At 55.0% G+C, this 16,905-nt stretch overlaps 5 protein-coding genes and 2 pseudogenes across 5 annotated transcripts, besides 9 other annotated features; all 7 read right to left on the reverse strand.

Annotated features, from left to right (window-relative positions):
• Nucleotides 1–2,007: a mobile genetic element.
• Nucleotides 1–11,111: a sequence feature (areas not merged during assembly with more than two copies in the genome that could not be assigned to a particular haplotype).
• On the reverse strand, nucleotides 3,155–4,462 carry Tc00.1047053508243.10 (mucin-associated surface protein (MASP), putative; the record flags this gene model as incomplete). The annotated part of the gene is made up of 1 exon (XM_803633.1): nucleotides 3,155–4,462. One exon carries the CDS (start codon nucleotides 4,460–4,462, stop codon nucleotides 3,155–3,157), a length of 1,308 nt encoding a protein of 435 aa, XP_808726.1.
• On the reverse strand, nucleotides 4,906–5,457 carry Tc00.1047053508243.23 (mucin TcMUCII, putative; the record flags this gene model as incomplete). The annotated part of the gene is made up of 1 exon (XM_803636.1): nucleotides 4,906–5,457. One exon carries the CDS (start codon nucleotides 5,455–5,457, stop codon nucleotides 4,906–4,908), a length of 552 nt encoding a protein of 183 aa, XP_808729.1.
• Nucleotides 5,018–5,181: a microsatellite.
• Nucleotides 6,064–9,962: a mobile genetic element.
• Tc00.1047053508243.36 (uncharacterized protein) lies at nucleotides 10,024–10,917 on the reverse strand (the record flags this gene model as incomplete). Its single annotated transcript, XM_803637.1, has 1 exon — nucleotides 10,024–10,917. The coding sequence occupies one exon, from the start codon at nucleotides 10,915–10,917 to the stop codon at nucleotides 10,024–10,026; it is 894 nt and encodes a 297-aa protein (XP_808730.1).
• Nucleotides 11,112–11,800: a sequence feature (heterozygous, Esmeraldo-like haplotype).
• Tc00.1047053508243.50 (mucin-associated surface protein (MASP), putative) lies at nucleotides 11,226–12,158 on the reverse strand (the record flags this gene model as incomplete). Its single annotated transcript, XM_803634.1, has 1 exon — nucleotides 11,226–12,158. The coding sequence occupies one exon, from the start codon at nucleotides 12,156–12,158 to the stop codon at nucleotides 11,226–11,228; it is 933 nt and encodes a 310-aa protein (XP_808727.1).
• Nucleotides 11,505–11,644: a sequence feature (CT-rich).
• Nucleotides 11,801–11,895: a sequence feature (haploid, non-Esmeraldo-like haplotype).
• Nucleotides 11,896–16,905: a sequence feature (areas not merged during assembly with more than two copies in the genome that could not be assigned to a particular haplotype).
• Tc00.1047053508243.60 (mucin TcMUCII, putative) lies at nucleotides 12,631–13,263 on the reverse strand (the record flags this gene model as incomplete). Its single annotated transcript, XM_803635.1, has 1 exon — nucleotides 12,631–13,263. The coding sequence occupies one exon, from the start codon at nucleotides 13,261–13,263 to the stop codon at nucleotides 12,631–12,633; it is 633 nt and encodes a 210-aa protein (XP_808728.1).
• Nucleotides 12,743–12,865: a microsatellite.
• Nucleotides 14,242–14,658, reverse strand: Tc00.1047053508243.71 (annotated as a pseudogene).
• Tc00.1047053508243.81 lies at nucleotides 15,070–16,905 on the reverse strand (annotated as a pseudogene).

Genomic DNA, 16,905 nt, shown 5'->3' on the forward strand with positions numbered 1-16,905 from the left:
CTGCATTCATGCACGCTGACGAACACACACTTGTTGCCTCAGGTGCGGACATCCATGCATGTGCTGCGGCGATGCAACCCGCTCTGTCCCTTTTATCGAAATGGGCTGCCAGACACAACCTCAAAATCAACGTCGGTAAGAGCGAAGCTGCTGCATTCTACATCTCCACACACACACGGTCTGACGAGGACATGGTCGATCTCCATCTTGGCAATGGGCAACTACGCATTCAGTCACGCCCGGTGCGCTTGCTGGGCACCACGATTGATCGCCTTCTTAATTTTGGCACGCACGCCTCCACCGCCTCAAAGCAGACAATGCCACGCCGTTACCAATTGAAGCTGGTCGCACAAGCTGGTGCGTCCCATCTCACCATGCGATTCTTTTCGATTGGATACGTCCACAGTGTGTCACTATATCGTGGCGAGGCAATTGTCTCATGCCTTGCCTACAACTACCTCCATAATATGGAAGTACGGTACCGCGACAGCTGTAACACATCTCTTTTATTTAGCGCACCAACGGAAGATACATCTGTCTACTTGGAAGCCAATCTTTCCGGCTCCGGAAGATACTCTGGCTCCGTGCACTCACACAATACTAACTCTGTATGCGCCTCCATGACCACGAGGATTTGCGTTCCCTTATCTACTCGGAACCTATGCCGCCGTCCATGCATGGGAAAGCGGCGACATCAATCCCGCTTCAGAGAGATGCCGTTATTAATGAATTACGCCGCGTCTGTAACATTATTGGGACACCCCGCAACCACCTTCGCGCTCTCCTCTTATTCAACATCGTATTTTTTCCCTGGGACACTGTGAGCTGCAAAAAGTGAGATTTTATCAGTCAGTCTTTGCCAACGACGCCTCTGACGATGTCAGGCGCACGGCTTTTGATTCTATTTGCTCCTCTCTGGGAGATTATGATTTTGAATTATGGATGGACAGTCCCTCCTCTCTCGCTGAACCCGCACATTGATCCGCTGCAGTATTGTACGAATACACCACGGCAAATGATCTTCCTGCGGAGGTCCATCGTGCAGCAGCTGGCAGGCTCGCATGCTCATATAGAGCAGAGTGCCTTGCCATTGAAAATGGATTTAGACATCTCATACCTCCTCGTCTGGGAACATCCCAATTGCCCACACAAATCTTGGTGGCAACGGACTCCCTGTCGGCAATTGAGGCGTTCTGTTGCCCATTGACCATGCGAGACCGCGTTACTGAAGAGATTTGGATTGTGCTGCTTCCTTAGTGGAGCGAGGCCGTCCTGTAGACTTTATACTTTCCCCATCACACTGCGGTATCCCACGCAGTGAGGCAGCTGGCGAAGAAGCCACGATTGCAGGCTCTCTCCCGCAAGAAGGCATCCCAATGTAGCAAGTGGAATTCCTCACTGCAGTCAAGAGGTTATGCTGGGAGAAATTCAATGAGGAAGCAGAAGGCGCGTACACCGCACGCCAGGCGGCTTTCGGTGTGGCGAGGACCCCATTCCTGCTGTTTTCCCGGACACAGGGCATCGAATCGCGTCTTTGCGCAAGGCGCGATGCGACTCCGGCCCACTCTTCGGCAGGCCTGCGCACGCGCCACGCAGATTACAGGCAACCCATTATGTCGGCGGTGCCATCCCTCCCACACTGAAGAGGCAGGACCACCCCGACCGCCTCCGGAACCTCCACCTGGCGTGTCGACGGCATTTCCTCGGAGAACGACGAGCAGCATGTCAACGTCGCCCTGCCCAATCGGTGGCAGAGTCTTCTCGTCCTTCCACAATATGAAGGTACACGCCCGACGTGTCCACCATGGCACTCCAATCGTTGCAGAAGACCTCACACGTGGATTCTGCGACAGCTCCACCGTATTCCCAAGAAGCGCCTCACGCGCAGGTCATTACCAAAAATGTCAGGCGTGTCAACGAGCAAAAAACGGACAGCGCAACTCCGCAAGCTCCAATGACGGCCATAGCCCTACAGCCACTCCTCTGCTGCAACCCCACCAGCCGCTGAGCCCCCGACAATCCACGGGAGGCCCTGCCGCACACGCTGTGGCAACACCCCCAATCCCACCAATGAGCATTCGTCTTTTTGGATAAAATCCATGTCGCACGACAGCAGCGTTCAGGAAGGAAACCTGGCCACATATCTACGGACGGTCCTCAGAATATTAACGAACAGTGGCTGCAAAGTATGACAAAGTGGAAAAATTCCCTGTTTCTCAGTACGAAAAAACATCATCTTTACAGTCGCAATTCTCATTCAATGAATTCATTGCGTAATGCCGCTCCGAGCTGCAATACTTCCTGGTGCCATCCAGGTCCCCTGTCGACACATTGACGCGGGTGGGCGCCCATCCATTCCTCCCAACGACGGTGCATGTCTGCGATGTTCCCTCTGCTCCAAAAGGACACTTCTCTCAGCACAGCCGGGATCGACCTCGCGCTGGCGGCACGCATCGCCTTGTCAATGGAGCAGGAGCACGCCAGGGTGACAGCAAAGCACCCGCATGCACAACACATCACAGACATCATCACAACCAGAAGTACCAGCAGCAATGCAGACCGTGGGGCGACGTGAACCAACTGACGCATGCTGTACGTGAAGGAGGACACTTCATACGTATAAAAGAAAACAATTGATGGCTTGGCAAGGATAAAAGACACTCACAGTCGCTCAAAAGAATAAAAATACAAAAAGACAATTTAGGCGTACGCAGTCAACGCAAGCCACCAATCAAAAAAGCAAAAAATCAAAAGGGGTAATGTGTGCACTCAACCACAACACAATAAAAACAATAAAACAAGAACAAAAAGCCGAAGCGTGGAACGACCAGCGCACACACACTCTCATTACTCCCGTAAAGCAAAACACACACACAGAGGGAGAGAGAGAGAGGTCGCCCACTCAATGCAATAAAAACAAAACAGAAACAGTTACGGTGCTCCGCCCATGCAGCCAGGCAGGACGGCAGCGGTGCGTGTCGTGCAAATGAGAGCACCAACAAGCCTGCATGGGTGTGCATGCATATATACAATGGGCACATTATTGTGTGTGCCTCGTGGGGTGAGGTGAGGGCGAGAGTCCATGCAAGGGGAAACACACAGAGAGAGAAGGAAGAGTGTGTGTGCGGGCGGTGCACGGCTCTCTCCCTCACTCTCACGCGGCCACCACCGCATCCGCACACGCAACAACAAGAAGAAGCAAAAGAGGGGAGATGGTGTGGGAGACCGCGGTGCTGCTGTCGCTGTCTCCGGTGGTTGTTTTGTTTTTTGTGTTAGTGGAGATGTTTACGGCTGCTGTGGATGCTTCACTGTTGGCTGCTGCAGTGTCAATGCTGTGTGGTGCGCTTTTGGGTTTTCTTGCTGCTTCCTTCTGATCCACTTCTTCTGTAAATGCATTGTTGCCATTGTTGTTGAGGCTACGCGCATCATGATTGTTCGGGGTTGTGGTTGTGGCAGCGTCTGACTCTCCCGCTGGAGGAGCTGTGGGGCTGCTCTCACTGTCGCCAGTTGGAGCTGCGTCAATCAGTTTGTTGTTTGTAGTTGCTGGTTCTGTTTGCGTTTTGTCGCCAGGAAGAGTCTCATGTTGCGTTCCTTCTGTCGGTACTGCGTCACCAGGTGGTTGGTTATTGTTGGAATGGACCTCCTCAGCGGGTTCCTTTTCCGGAGTCAGAGTCGAAGTACTTCCACTCGTAAAAGGAGATGAAGGTTCTGTTTGTTGTTGACCGACAGGTGGTCGATTTTTTGTGGCACCCGCGCTGGACGCGGCCTTCTCCTTCGGCAATTCCACTTTTTGATCCGTCGCAGCAGATGTCCCTCGTCCCTCTGCTGGCGTTAATGACGCCTTTGATGCTGCCTGTTTCTCTGTGCCTTTCTCTTCCCCCGTCACTGGTCGTGCTGCTTTTGATGGGCGGCTGTCGTTGGGGTACAAGTCAGCAGTGCCTCTACTCTCCACGCCAGTCACTTCTTCTTTCGCAGTTGTGCCGCCATCACCATTATTACGCCCCTCTTCTGTTCTTAGTGTACCGGACGACTGCTCTTGTGCCTCAGAATTGGGTTGTCCTGGTGCTGGCACCTCGGCTGTCGATACAACGTGAGACCCTGGCTGTGGCGGATCCTGCTCAGCATCGGGGTCCTCCTCAACACGGGATAATCCTTTCTTGGTGTCATTGAAAGCCTCACCCCCGGGATTTTCCGCATCAGAAAGTAAAGATTTGCAAGCAGGAGAAGCAGAAACCGGAGAGCCACCTCCACTTCCCAAAGAACATTCATCTTTTGTACCTCCAGTGGATACTTCACCACCAACCGGGACTGAAGGCCTACCATCAGCCCCAACTCCACTTCCGCCTAAAGTTCCATGACCACCAGAAAAATCATCACCCCCGGCATCGGCCGACACCAAACCGCACCACAGCACGCAGAGGGCACACACCAGCAGCACACGGCCAGTCATCATCATCGCCATCACTCCTGTCACTTGCGTGCAGCCTTCAGCACAAACTAACAACACGTCAACGCAGAGTGAAAGGAGAAAGACAGCCGCTAAACCACGCACAGCAAAAAATGGCAACACATAGCAGCGGCGCACACACTACGAAACAGTTGAAATCAGTACGGTTGCAGAACTCGCGCAAAACACTGCAAAAAGAAGTTTAAAAGCAAGCAATAAAAAACAGTAATTAAAAAAGAAAAAACCCAGGGGTCCAGTGCGCATGCATACAAGTGTGTCCGCGATGCGTTCAGCGTGGCAGATGTTGGGAAGCAACGCGGAGCACACAGCACGGCAGCGGAGGCAAACAAAGCGAAAAACGATCATTATAATTACTCTTACTTTTTACATCGGACCACAGTAGACGCGCACATGTCCCCGTGGCTGAGTGCTGGCACGCACAGCCCACACACACCTCTTCAGCCCAGAGCGGTGTACGCCAGTGCGGATACTGCAAGCAGCAGCGGGGCACACACCCACGCAGAGCTGCTGAGGCTGCCGTCGATTTCGCGAAGACGTGACGGTGCGCGGGTGGTCGTCGTGGTTAGCGCCTCCGTAGTCGTAGTAAGAGCCTCCGGCGCAGTGGTGGTCGTGGTCGTCGTGGTTGGCTCTGCCGCAGTGGTGGTCGTCTGGGCTGGCGCAGCGGTCGCAGTGGTCGTAGTTGGTGCCTTTGTCGTAGTGGTCGTAGTGGTTGTATTTGGTGTCTGTAACTCAACGTTGTCCTCTTGACCCTTTGGGTAGGCAGGGTCCTCATTTCTTAAACCTTCCTCGCCAGTCCTCTCATTTTCCGCTCCCGCATCGGTGTCCGTGCCTAAATCCTGACTCAAATCGGAATCGTCTTCCTCTTCGGACTGAGGGGACAACAAAATCGAGCCGGCTGATTCGTCGTCATCAGTATCCTCCGCGCATAAGGAAGGGTAGCAGCACAGGGCGAGCACCAACAGGGCGCACAGCAGACGGCACGTCATCATCGTGAGTGTGGTCGTTCAGTGGTGTGGAGCTGATCTGCACAGTGAAGGAAATGGAGAGCAACAGGGGAGACGAGAGGTGCGGCAGACGCACACAGAGGGCACACCACATTAGGAGAGGGCAGCAGCCAGGCATGCACCGTACGCCGCACACCACGCACGACACACACTCCAATCCACGGCAGCAGGCACACACACACACAGCCCTGCCGCAACACCAACACACAGATGGAGGAGGGAGCAGCAAACAGGAGCGGCACACAAGGCTCCACCGCATGCACACACGGCGAGAGCGGTCCGTCGTGCCGGCACCCCTCACGGAGGATACGCACACACACAAGAGAGGGTGCAGCGCACACAGCAACACAAAAGCGAAGTAACAGTAAAAAAGGAGATCCCCGCACACCACGTGGATTGTTGGTCCACGGGAAGCGCAGCCAATATTCATCACAAAGCAACTTATTCTCTTCTCTTGGTTGTATGATGTCGCAATAAAAAGTGAGCAGCGCAAGGGCCGTCCGTACAAAAGTGGCAATCATTCCGTCTCATGCGGGCCGTCGTGCGGTCTGGAGCAGTCACAAACAGTCGCAGTCCATATTCCCAGCGACGAGGGCATTCCCGCAGTGGATGAGGCGGAGTCTCCCGTGGTCCGTCGGGGACCAGCAGCCCATGGCGTCTGTGACGAGGCGCTGGCGGAAGTGCCTGGTCCATCTCGAGTGCCCGCGTTTGTGCTTCCTGCGTGTGTTGCCTGCTGGCATGCTTGGCGACTTCGGTGGCGACCTGCGTGCGAGGTGCCTGCTAGGATGACGGTGGAGCCATCGCGGCATCCGCATGCGAGGCTCTCTCAAACCATTGGAACGCCAGGCCGAGCACGTCGGGCATGTGCCCTCATACTGTGGACGGAAGAGCGCACTCTGCCGCAGGTTGGGCGGGAGGACTTCAATCCGCCGCTCGCTTGTCGGCAAGGAGTCGCGGTGCTCACGTCGGGAAGAAGCTCCGGGAGAGGCGGGCCATTCTCCTCAGTGTGAGAGAGCGGCACCACTGACACAGAGGGTTCCTTGTGATCCGCAGGGCGCGTGCAGGCCTGCCGAAGAGAGGGCAGGAGTCGCATCGCGCCTGCGCGCAGTGCCGCCACTCGGGGCACGATTTCCGGGTCAACAGCAGGAATAGACTCCTCGCCACACCGACAAGCGTCTGTCACGCGGTGTACGCGCCTTCTTCTTCCTCCTGGACATCCTTCCAGCATAACCTCTTGACTGCAGTGAGGAATTCCACTTGCTACATTGGGATGCCTTCTTGCGGGAGAGAGCGTGCAATCGTGGCTTCTTCGTCAGCGGCCTCATTGCGTAGTATACCGCAGTGTGATGGGGAAAGTATAAATTCTACAAAGTTACTTCGCTTCATTAAGGGAAGAAGCATAATCCAAATCTCTTCAGTAACGCGGTCTCGCATGGTCAATGGGCAACAGAACGCCTCAATTGCCGAGAGGGAGTCCGTTGCCACCAAGATTCGTGTGGGCGATTGGGATGTTTCTGGACGAGGAGGTATAAGATGTCTAAAGCCACTTTCAATGGCAAGGCACTCTGCTCTATACGAGCATGCGAGCCTGCCAGATGCTACACGATGTACCTCCGCAGGAAGATCATTTGCTGTGGTGTATTCGTACAATATTGCAGCGGATCAATGTGCGGGTTCAGCGAGAGAGGAGGGACTGTCCATCCATAATTCAAAATCATAATCTCCCAGAGAGGAGTGAGTAGAATAAAAAGCCGTGCGCCTGACATCGTCAGAGGCGTCGTTGGCAAAGACTGACTGATAAAATCTCACTTTGTTGCAGCTCACAGTGTCCCAGGGAAAAAATACGATGTTGAATAAGAGGAGAGCGCGAAGGTGGTTGCGGGGTGTCCCAATAATGTTACAGACGCGGCGTAATTCATTAATAACGGCATCTCTCTGAAGCGGATTGATGTCGCCGCTTTCCCATGCATGGACGGCGGCATAGGTTCCGAGTAGATAAGGGAACGCAAATCCTCGTGGTCATGGAGGCGTATACAGAGTTAGTATTGTGTGAGTGCACGGAGCCAGAGTATCTTCCGGAGCCGGAAAGATTGGCTTCCAAGTAGACAGATGTATCTTCCGTTGGTGCGCTAAATAAAAGAGATGTGTTACAGCTGTCGCGGTACCGTACTTCCATATTATGGAGGTAGTTGTAGGCAAGGCATGAGACAATTGCCTCGCCACGATATAGTGACACACTGTGGACGTATCCAATCGAAAAGAATCGCATGGTGAGATGGGACGCACCAGCTTGTGCGACCAGCTTCAATTGGTAACGGCGTGGCATTGTCTGCTTTGAGGCGGTGGAGGCGTGCGTGCCAAAATTAAGAAGGCGATCAATCGTGGTGCCCAGCAAGCGCACCGGGCGTGACTGAATGCGTAGTTGCCCATTGCCAAGATGGAGATCGACCATGTCCTCGTCAGACCGTGTGTGTGTGAAGAGATGTAGAATGCAGCAGCTTTGCTCTTAGCGACGTTGATTTTGAGGTTGTGTCTGGCAGCCCATTTCGATAAAAGGGACAGGGCGGGTTGCATCGCCGCAGCACATGCATGGATGTCCGCACCTGAGGCAACAAGTGTGTGTTCGTCAGCGTACATGAATGCAGCGGCAGAATAGATGTTGTCCATGCGGTGCAGCAGATAATCCACACAGTAGAGGGAGAGTTGGGGTCGCGGGACGCCGCCTTGTGGTGCTCCAGCTGAGGTGAGTTGTTTCCGGGAGTGCTGTTCGCGAGTGCACACCCTAACACGGCAGCCCCGCAGGTAGTTGTGCAGCCAGCGTTTGGTTCGTGGGCCAAGGCGCGGAAGTCTGTCAAACATGCAGAACAATTTCCCATGGTCAATGGTGTCGAACACAGTCGAAAATCAATCAAGACTACGAGCGAGCGGTGGAGACGAGGGTGCTGTGTAGGGGGCGCCGCCTCCAGGGCGCTCATACTCCACAGTGCTGAACTCATTCAATCCACGGGTAATTCTATCGATAACAAGTGCCACCACGTCCGATGCAGAACGCGGAGGTGCAAAGCCAAATTGACGTGGGTGGTGCGGCAATAACGCTGACAGACGGCGGTGAATCATCCTTTCGATTAGCTTTGGTAAGGCATAGAGTAGCGTGATAGGTGTGTGACTCTCTGGGCGGCATGGACCTTTTCCCAGGCTTGGGGATAGGAATAGTGTCCACCGTATTCCAGGAACCAGGCAGGCTGCCATTTGCGAGAGAGTTGTGGATCATCGCTCCAATTGTGTGCCGCACGCAACGGGCCCGAGACGGTGCAGGAATTCATCGAACATGTTGTCGGGGCCAGCGGCCGAGCCGAGCGAGGAGTCACGGATGGTCACGTCAATTTCATACGGCGTGAGAGGCCGATCCATTTCCCGGTCACCAGGAAGCAATGGAGCGCGGCGGACAGCAGCAGCAGCATAAGGTGATTTGGCACGTGAAACCCGCACAAAATGATGGACGAGCAGATTTGCCTGCTGCCGATGCAGAGCGCAAACGCGGCCAAGTTCAGCGCGGAGCACAACCGATTCCAGAGGATGAGGGTGCGGCGCCGCCATGCCGCGGAGATATCGCCAGCTTGGGCTGGGTGAGGCTCCAATTCTTTTCGTGCAGGCTTCCAGAGGCATAGCGAATTCACGGCGTAAGGCCTGATTTTATTCCCCTCTTTTTGGGATGAATTCGGCTCGAAGTAGACTGTCTCCGGGTGAGGCAATGTGTGCGTTGTATGCAGCTTCGGCGGCGATCTCGGCTTGCCCCATTTCGTGTGTCCATATCGTTTTGGGGCTGTCACGGCTGCCGCGCGGGATATGGCGCTCAGCTGCTCGTAGGATGCCTCTGCGGATGTACAACCATGTGGGCGCGGTGGCAAGGAGTGCTTCACACGAGGTGGAAGCAGGCCAATCCGCTTTGCGCAGAGCAAAGGTGGCTTTCTTCCGTCGAGGCAGCGTGTTGGCTAGTCGCGGAATGCCATCGCCCATCCCTACCGAGTAAGATATTCAGCAGCGGTCCGAATCCATGCAGGGAGTGGATGTCCGGTGGGAGATGCGTGGGGCGCGATACGCAGTCACGTCAGAGGACGAGACATCACGATGTGTGATCCGTGTTGCCTGCGCCGGATCATTTGCCAGTCCGAAATCCATATCGATTAAAACGGCGGCAAAGTTCCCTCCTCCAGTCGTTGTTGGTATGTATGACTGTCCCAGAGCTCATGATGTCAATTCGGTTCACCCACGATAATCGCAGCGGGGACCAAGCGACGGAGGATATTGATAAATGTAGATTCTTGAACAGTTTCCATGGGAGGGTTGTAGAGATTCGCCACGCAAATGCTGCGACAGCCCTGATGAGTTGCACGGACAGCAATGGTCTCCAGGAGGTCAGTGCCAGGGAGCGACAGGCGCTCGCACGGTAGAGAGTGGCGCAGCAGAATGGCAACGCCACCACCGCGCCCAGTGAGGCCTGAAGAAAGTCATTGCAGCCAGAAATTTTTGTCGCTACGTCACTGCGATTATTTATTTCCTGCAGAAGAACGGTGTCAGGTTGGGGCAGTTCCCATCGCACAGCAAAAGCAATCTTTTTACGGACGAGAGGCCTGCAATGCTAAGCCGCCGAACAGTGATGTAGCCATCCTCCTCGGTGCCAGAGCTCTTGTGGACGTCACCGCCACGGGTGATATCAACGGAGTGACCGCTGCGAAACGGTCGCACAGATTTTCCCGACAGTCTGCAGGCAGACCGCCTCACCTCCCCGCACCGGGCATGGCGTGGAACCCTCTCGAGGGGTGAAGTCGTCTTGGTCTCCGTCGTACTCGCAGCAACGCCCTGCTGCGGAGTTCTTATGTGCAACCAGAGCCCCAGCACCGCGACAAGGTGCGAATTCATTGCTGGGGCCCAGGAGAGGCCGCAGTGCCTCCTGCTGTCATCCGGAATCTTTGTTGACGCCTTGATGCGGGCAAGCGCCCATTGTTTCTTACAAACAACGCTGCACACCCGCGACGCATCTTGCGCTGTGAGAGGCACGTCCCTCACCACAACCGGAGTCGCCCACGCGCCGTCGGTACGCACCACATCGTCAAGAAAAGAGCAGGAATGTGTCAGGGTGACAACGAGGCACCCGCTGGAGAGTCGAATCACAAACATCACCAGCAGCGCCGCAAGCCACGGGTTAACGTGGAACAACTGACGCATGGCGTATGTCGAAGGAAAACTTAGTGCCTTCACAAGAATAAGAAAGAATAAAACTCTCCCAAAAGAATATGAGAATAACAATAAAAGATTGAAGTGCCCGCGATCAAAGCATGCCGCAAAGCAAAGAAAAGTGGAATGGGTGCACTCAACCACAAAATCAAAAAGGAAAACAAAACAAAAAGCCGAAGCGTGGGACGACCAGCGCACACACACTCTCATTACTCCCGTAAAGCAAAACACACAAACAGGGAGAGAGAGAGAGGTCGCCCACTCAATGCAATAAAAACAAAACAGAAACAGTTACGGTGCTCCGCCCATGCAGCCAGGCAGGACGGCAGCGGTGCGTGTCGTGCAAAAGAGAGCACCAACGGGCCTGCATGGGTGTGCATGCATATATACAATGGGCACATTATTGTGTGTGCCTCGTGGGGTGAGGTGAGGGCGAGAGTCCATGCAAGGGGACACACACACAGAGAGAGAAGGACGAGTGTGTGTGCGGGCGGTGCACGGCTCTCTCACACTCACTCTCACGCGGCCACCACCGCAGCAGCAGCCGAAACAACAACAAGAAGCAAAAGAGGGGAGGTGGTGTGGGAGACAGCGGTGCTGCCGTCAATGTCGCCAGGCGTTTGAGTGCCTTCGGTGTTCGTCTTATTCGGTGCTCCTTCCGGGCCTGAAGTTGAATTCCTTTTCTCTTGACTGACAGCCGGCATCCCCTCTGAGGTGTTGTCATCATCCTTTTCTTTATCCTCTTCATCTTCTTCCACCCCATACTTGGCTTCTTCTTCCTTGGTGTTTTTCTCACTTTCTTCTCCCTTTTTATCCTCTTCCCTTTCCTCTGCCTTCTCTCCCTCTTCTGCATCCTCTTCTTCATCGTCTTCCTTGTGATTTTCTTCTTCCTCTTCGCTGTCATCTTTCTCCCCACCTTCTTCTTCTTTCTCTTCTTTGGCGTTTGTCTCATTGTGTTTTCCTTGAACTAAAGTTTCTCTTGCAGGCGGCACAATAGCAGGTGCAGGATTCACTGACGTCTGTTCACTTGCCACTGCTGTTTTTTTGCCTGTAGATGCTTTTCCTGAAGTCGCCAGTGTTTCACTTGTTTTTTCATCTTCCACCGTGTTGGGATTCTCTTTTCCACCACCTTCAGCAGCAGCAGCAACAGCAACGGCGGAAAGTTGACGCCTCCAACGGCTGCGGCCATCCACAGCAGCATGCAAACTCTCCATCACCTGACGCACGCATTCCTCGACGGAGGACGCATTCGCACGGCCTCCTGTCCTCCTGCCCACCTCCTCCGCGCATTCCGTCAGAAACCGCGTACGCCACTGCAACGGCAAATACTCACCCGCACTGCCATCGCCACCGCCAGCTCCATCCGCTGACAACACCGCCACCGCAGCACCACACCACAGCACGCAGAGGGCACACACCAGCAGCACACGGCCAGTCATCATCATCGCCATCACTCCTGTCACTTGCGTGCAGCCTTCAGCACAAACTAACAACTCCCCGTCAACGCAGAGCAAAAGCAAAAGAAGACACGGCCACTACACCACGCACAGCCACCGCATGGTAACAATTGGAAGCAGCCCAGCAGCAGCGCACACACCACAAAAAAGTTGGAAACAGTACGATTGCAGAACTTGCCCACCGTCCTGTAAAACAGATGTAAAAAAAAATAAAAAACATTAATTAGCAAGCAAAAAAAAAGTTTAAACCCACACCCAAGACTCCAGTGCGCATGCATACAAGTATGTCCGCGATGCGTTCAACGTGGCGGATTTGGGGAAGCAACGCGGAGCACACAGCAGGACATCGGAGCAGCAAAGCAAAAAACGATCATAATAATTACTCTTACTTTATACATCGGACCACAGTAGACGCACACATTTCCCCGTGGCTGAGTGCTGGCACGCACAGCCCGCACACACCTCTTCAGCCCACAGTGGTGTACGCCAGCGCGGATACGGCGAGCAGTAGCGGGCCACACACCCACGCAGAGCTGCCGAGGCTGCCGTCGATTACGCGAAGACGTGACGGTGCGCGGGTGGTCGTCGTAGTTGGTGCCTCCGTAGTCGTAGTGCTTGGTGCCTCTGGCGCAGTGGTGGTCGTCGTAGTCGTGGTCGTTGTAGTTGGTGGCTGTGTTGTAGTGGTGGTTGTCGTGGTTGTCTTGGCAGAAGCTTCGGCGTTCTGACCTGCTTTCTCTGCAGATGGGTGCGTGAGACTTTTTGTCCCTGCCGTACCGTCTGTCTTTGCCGTTTTTTTCGTGTCAACTGATTGCATCACCGTACTCTTCGAACTGTTTTCCCCGGTAGGTGTTTCCGGTTCATTAACGGGCCCTGAGCTTGAGGACCCTGAGAGACCGGTATCCCCACGTGTTGACTCTGATACAGGGGGCTTTGGATCACCGGTCGTCGTTGTGGTTGATGGCTCTGGTGGAGGGGGTGGGGTCCTGGAGTCGTTTCCATCAGCCTGAGCTTGATTCTGCTGAGTCTCTGACGCGCATAAGGAAGGGTAGCAGCACAGGGCAAGCACCAACAGGGCGCACAGCAGACGGCACGTCATCATCGTGAGTGTGGTCGTTCAGTGGTGTGGAGCTGATCTGCACAGTGAGGGACATGGAGAGCAACAGGGGAGACGAGAGGTGCGGCAGACACACACAGAGGGCACACCACATGAGGAGAGGGTAGCAGCCAGGCATGCACCGTACGCCGCACACCACGCACGACACACACTCCAATCCACGGCAACAGGCACAGACACACACAGCCCTGCCGCAACACCAACACACAGATGGAGGAGGGAGCAGCAAACAGGAGCGGCACACAGGGCTCCACCGCATGCACACACGGCGAGAGCGGTCCGTCGTGCCGGCACCCCTCACGGAGGGTACGCACACACACAGGAAAAGGTGCAGCGCACACAGCAACACAAAAGCAAAGTAACAATTTAAAAGGGAGTGATCCCCGCACACCACGTGGATTGTTGGTCCACGGGAAATGCAGCCAACATGCATCGCAAAATAATTCGGTTGTCATCGGCCTTCGTCCATATTCAGCGCACACCACTTCATGCAGGCCCGGCCACTTCCGCAGCAGCAGCAGCAGCACGCATACGTGACAATAAGACGCAAAGGATGGGAGGTGGTGTAGAAGACCGCCGTGCTGCTGTCGCTATCGGCGGTGGTCGTTGTTCCTTCGTCATTGTTAGTGACTGATGTTGTCGTTAATTCTTCCGGCTGTTTGACAGGGAGCGATGTTAAAAGACAATTGTTTTCCTGGCAGTCATTTGATTCCTCTCCTTTCCCGTCGATTTCTGTGCTCGCCGCTGTGGTAGGCGAGACGCTGACAGGGCTGCCAGCACCATCTGACTGAACTTGGTCTGCTGTGTTCTCGTCCCCAGTCCCACTGCACCAGCTGCTGGGGGCGGTGCCGGCCGCATCAATCAATGGGTGTGTCCGCAATCGACAGGAACTTGCATCGACAGGGACTTCTGCACCGACGCTCGGGGATGGGGGAACAGTGGCGACAAACAGAACAGCGCATGTCACCCCGGAAATAAATGGCGGTGCGAGTGGCGTCCTCGTCGTGCGTCCCCTCCGGCCACTCCTTGCCGTAAAGCATTGCCTGAGCACATTGGATTCCACCTGAGAGACCAATTAAAAATGTTCTTTCCTCTAAATATATTGTACTCACATGTGGCGACGGCCGCCCGCAATGCCTCCAGCGGATACACCTGCGATGCACGGTCGACACATTCCACATCCACTCGCTGTGCTCCATCCAACACCATCTTTTCCTTGGAGCTACGAACAACACCGGGCACACACTCCTTTGCGGCCGTCCACGGCATGCGCCTGCGGTGGGGATCCGGAGAAAGTCCCATTCCTTTTGTGCAAAAAGTCATGGAGCTGCCGCCGTTAAGCGCGTCCCGGCGAGGGCAACAACAGCCCGCCGCAGCACTCACAAATGCCCACCTGTTGATTCCTGCGCGAAAAAAATAGACAATGGACAATGGAGGGAAAAGCGCGCACAAATGCCCTAGCAAAAAAGGTCAGCACCAGTGGATGAACACTGAAGCCGTGGGTGCATGCTCCACAAATGTCTTTCCTTTTTTAGCTGCCTTCTTAGTTGCATGGAAATGACTTGCAAATGCACACGCAAGAATACAAAGGTAAAAGGCAAGCAGCGCAGCCGTTGAAACACACATACGCACATCGTATGAAACGCTTCATGGAAAGGAACGGGATGCAGGAAGAAGCGCACACAATTTCCACAGACACCCGCAATCGTGTGTGGTTGCATCTGTTCCACTCTTTGGCTCTCGATGCGTTCCTGTGCGTGTCTCGCCCGTGAGTCACAGTGCCGTAGGGTGCTAATTCCCTGCACAAACACACCTCAGGACGCGGCATCGAGGATTCCCCAATGAACACCTCACGGCCATACCTTTTGGATATCTCATGGACCGAGCGCCTCTCGCTGCAGGCCACACCACCCAAAACAAGCAGCACTATGCGCTGAGGAGTTGTGAGGGCAATCGTCCCACCACCGCCACACAGATCTGGATGATTCTCCCATTTGCCACCACACCCTTGAAATGGCTCGGCGTTGTTCCCTCATGCTCCACTGTTTTGACCACCACTCGCGCCATTTGGCCCCATCGCATGATCGCGCTCCACCGATGCCAACGACAGCTCAACCCGCAGCGTCCTATTCCTGCCCGCCGTCTCCATCATCATACAGGCATGCTTCTGAAAGGGATCCCCGTCCGTCGCGGCGTTGCTCGCAGAGGCACTCGTGCTCCGTTCGCCCTGCGCCGAAACCGTGCTGTATCGATGCACGCTCCCGGCCCTCCTCGCCACATGCTCAAGGTTCGCAAACAAATGGGCGTCAGTCCACCGTCTCGGATCAGCTGCTGCTTCTTCGCCTCCGTCAACTCGTCGGTGTTGCTCGCAGTCACAAGCAACAGGAGAAGACAAAGTCGCACAGGCCGGGGCATTGCGGCATCCCTCGTCAGGTGCCGCACACCATTCAGGTATTTCCTGAGGAGTTTGTGCCCAACGGCGATGTCTTGTTCCACCTCCCGCACCTCCGCCAGTCGCTTCTCCCGGTACTGTGCCACAAGCCTCGCGCAAAAAATCGATGTGCAGCGACGGTCTGGCTTGCCTCTCCCGAAACTCCGGCGGAGCCCGCACCGCACTGCCCAGCTTCGCAGGATCGGCCTTCGGCTCCCCGCCCTGCGCCAATCCCGGGTGATACACGTGGAGTTTTTTCAGCGTCACCGAAGGCCCCTCCACGCACTGCGCAAGAAAACAATGACGGTAGGAGCACTAGTATACATCTTCCCCATCAATTACTGCCGCTTCGAGCCCAAACCCAGACGATTCCTACAGGTCTGCTCATACAATTTATTCTCCAGCGGCATCAGGTCATCAAGCAGACACTGACATGTGCGTTGGTGCATCAGCGGCGTCACCGTGACACAGCCCCAATCAACGATGATCCGCACCGGGTTGCCGCAGCTGTCGGCGCCACTAAGCGAAATCCGGCTCGTCGTAGCAGAGCCTGAAAAGCCCTCAAAAAAGGTCCTGGCAAACCCATGGCAGATGCTGCCTCTGTTTTGGTGGCGAATAACAGGCACACCGTTGTTCATGGCGTGAAAAGCCGCCACAATAAGTGACTCAGCAACGTTCAAAACGGACTCTCGAGTCGGCGGCGACAGTGGCGACAGCAGCTGAGGGAACCCATTCTGCATGCTGGGGTGAAACACCAGCACTTCAGTGGCGACGAAGTCTAACATAATGTCCTTCAAACGCATCGCCTTCGGCGCTATCCGAGCCCGCACCAGTTGCTGAAGGCGGCGATGCGGGGTGCACCCCAACGCAAAGATGTGTGCATCCCTGTGCGGGACCTTTGCCATCCAATCCTCAGCCACGCGGCTCACAGACGAATCCTCCACGGCAAAAAGTAGGGCGCAGGGCTGCTGATAACCGGCTGCCGCGGCGTCATGAGGTCCCCGAGCAGCGTCACGCCGTGCTCCATGAGATCATGGAGACGCATTGAGCAGTTTAGCACAGCCGCAGCATGGGCATCGCAGTAAAAAACTTTGGACAATCCATGAACGACGTCAAGCATCTGATGGAACATATGATCCCGCACACAACCACAAAAGCCATTGCTGGACTCACGCGGCTGCCAGCTTCCGTCGGCC

This window comes from Trypanosoma cruzi, genomic scaffold (genome assembly GCF_000209065.1).
Source record: "Trypanosoma cruzi strain CL Brener 1047053516731 genomic scaffold, whole genome shotgun sequence".
Taxonomy (NCBI): domain Eukaryota; phylum Euglenozoa; class Kinetoplastea; order Trypanosomatida; family Trypanosomatidae; genus Trypanosoma; species Trypanosoma cruzi.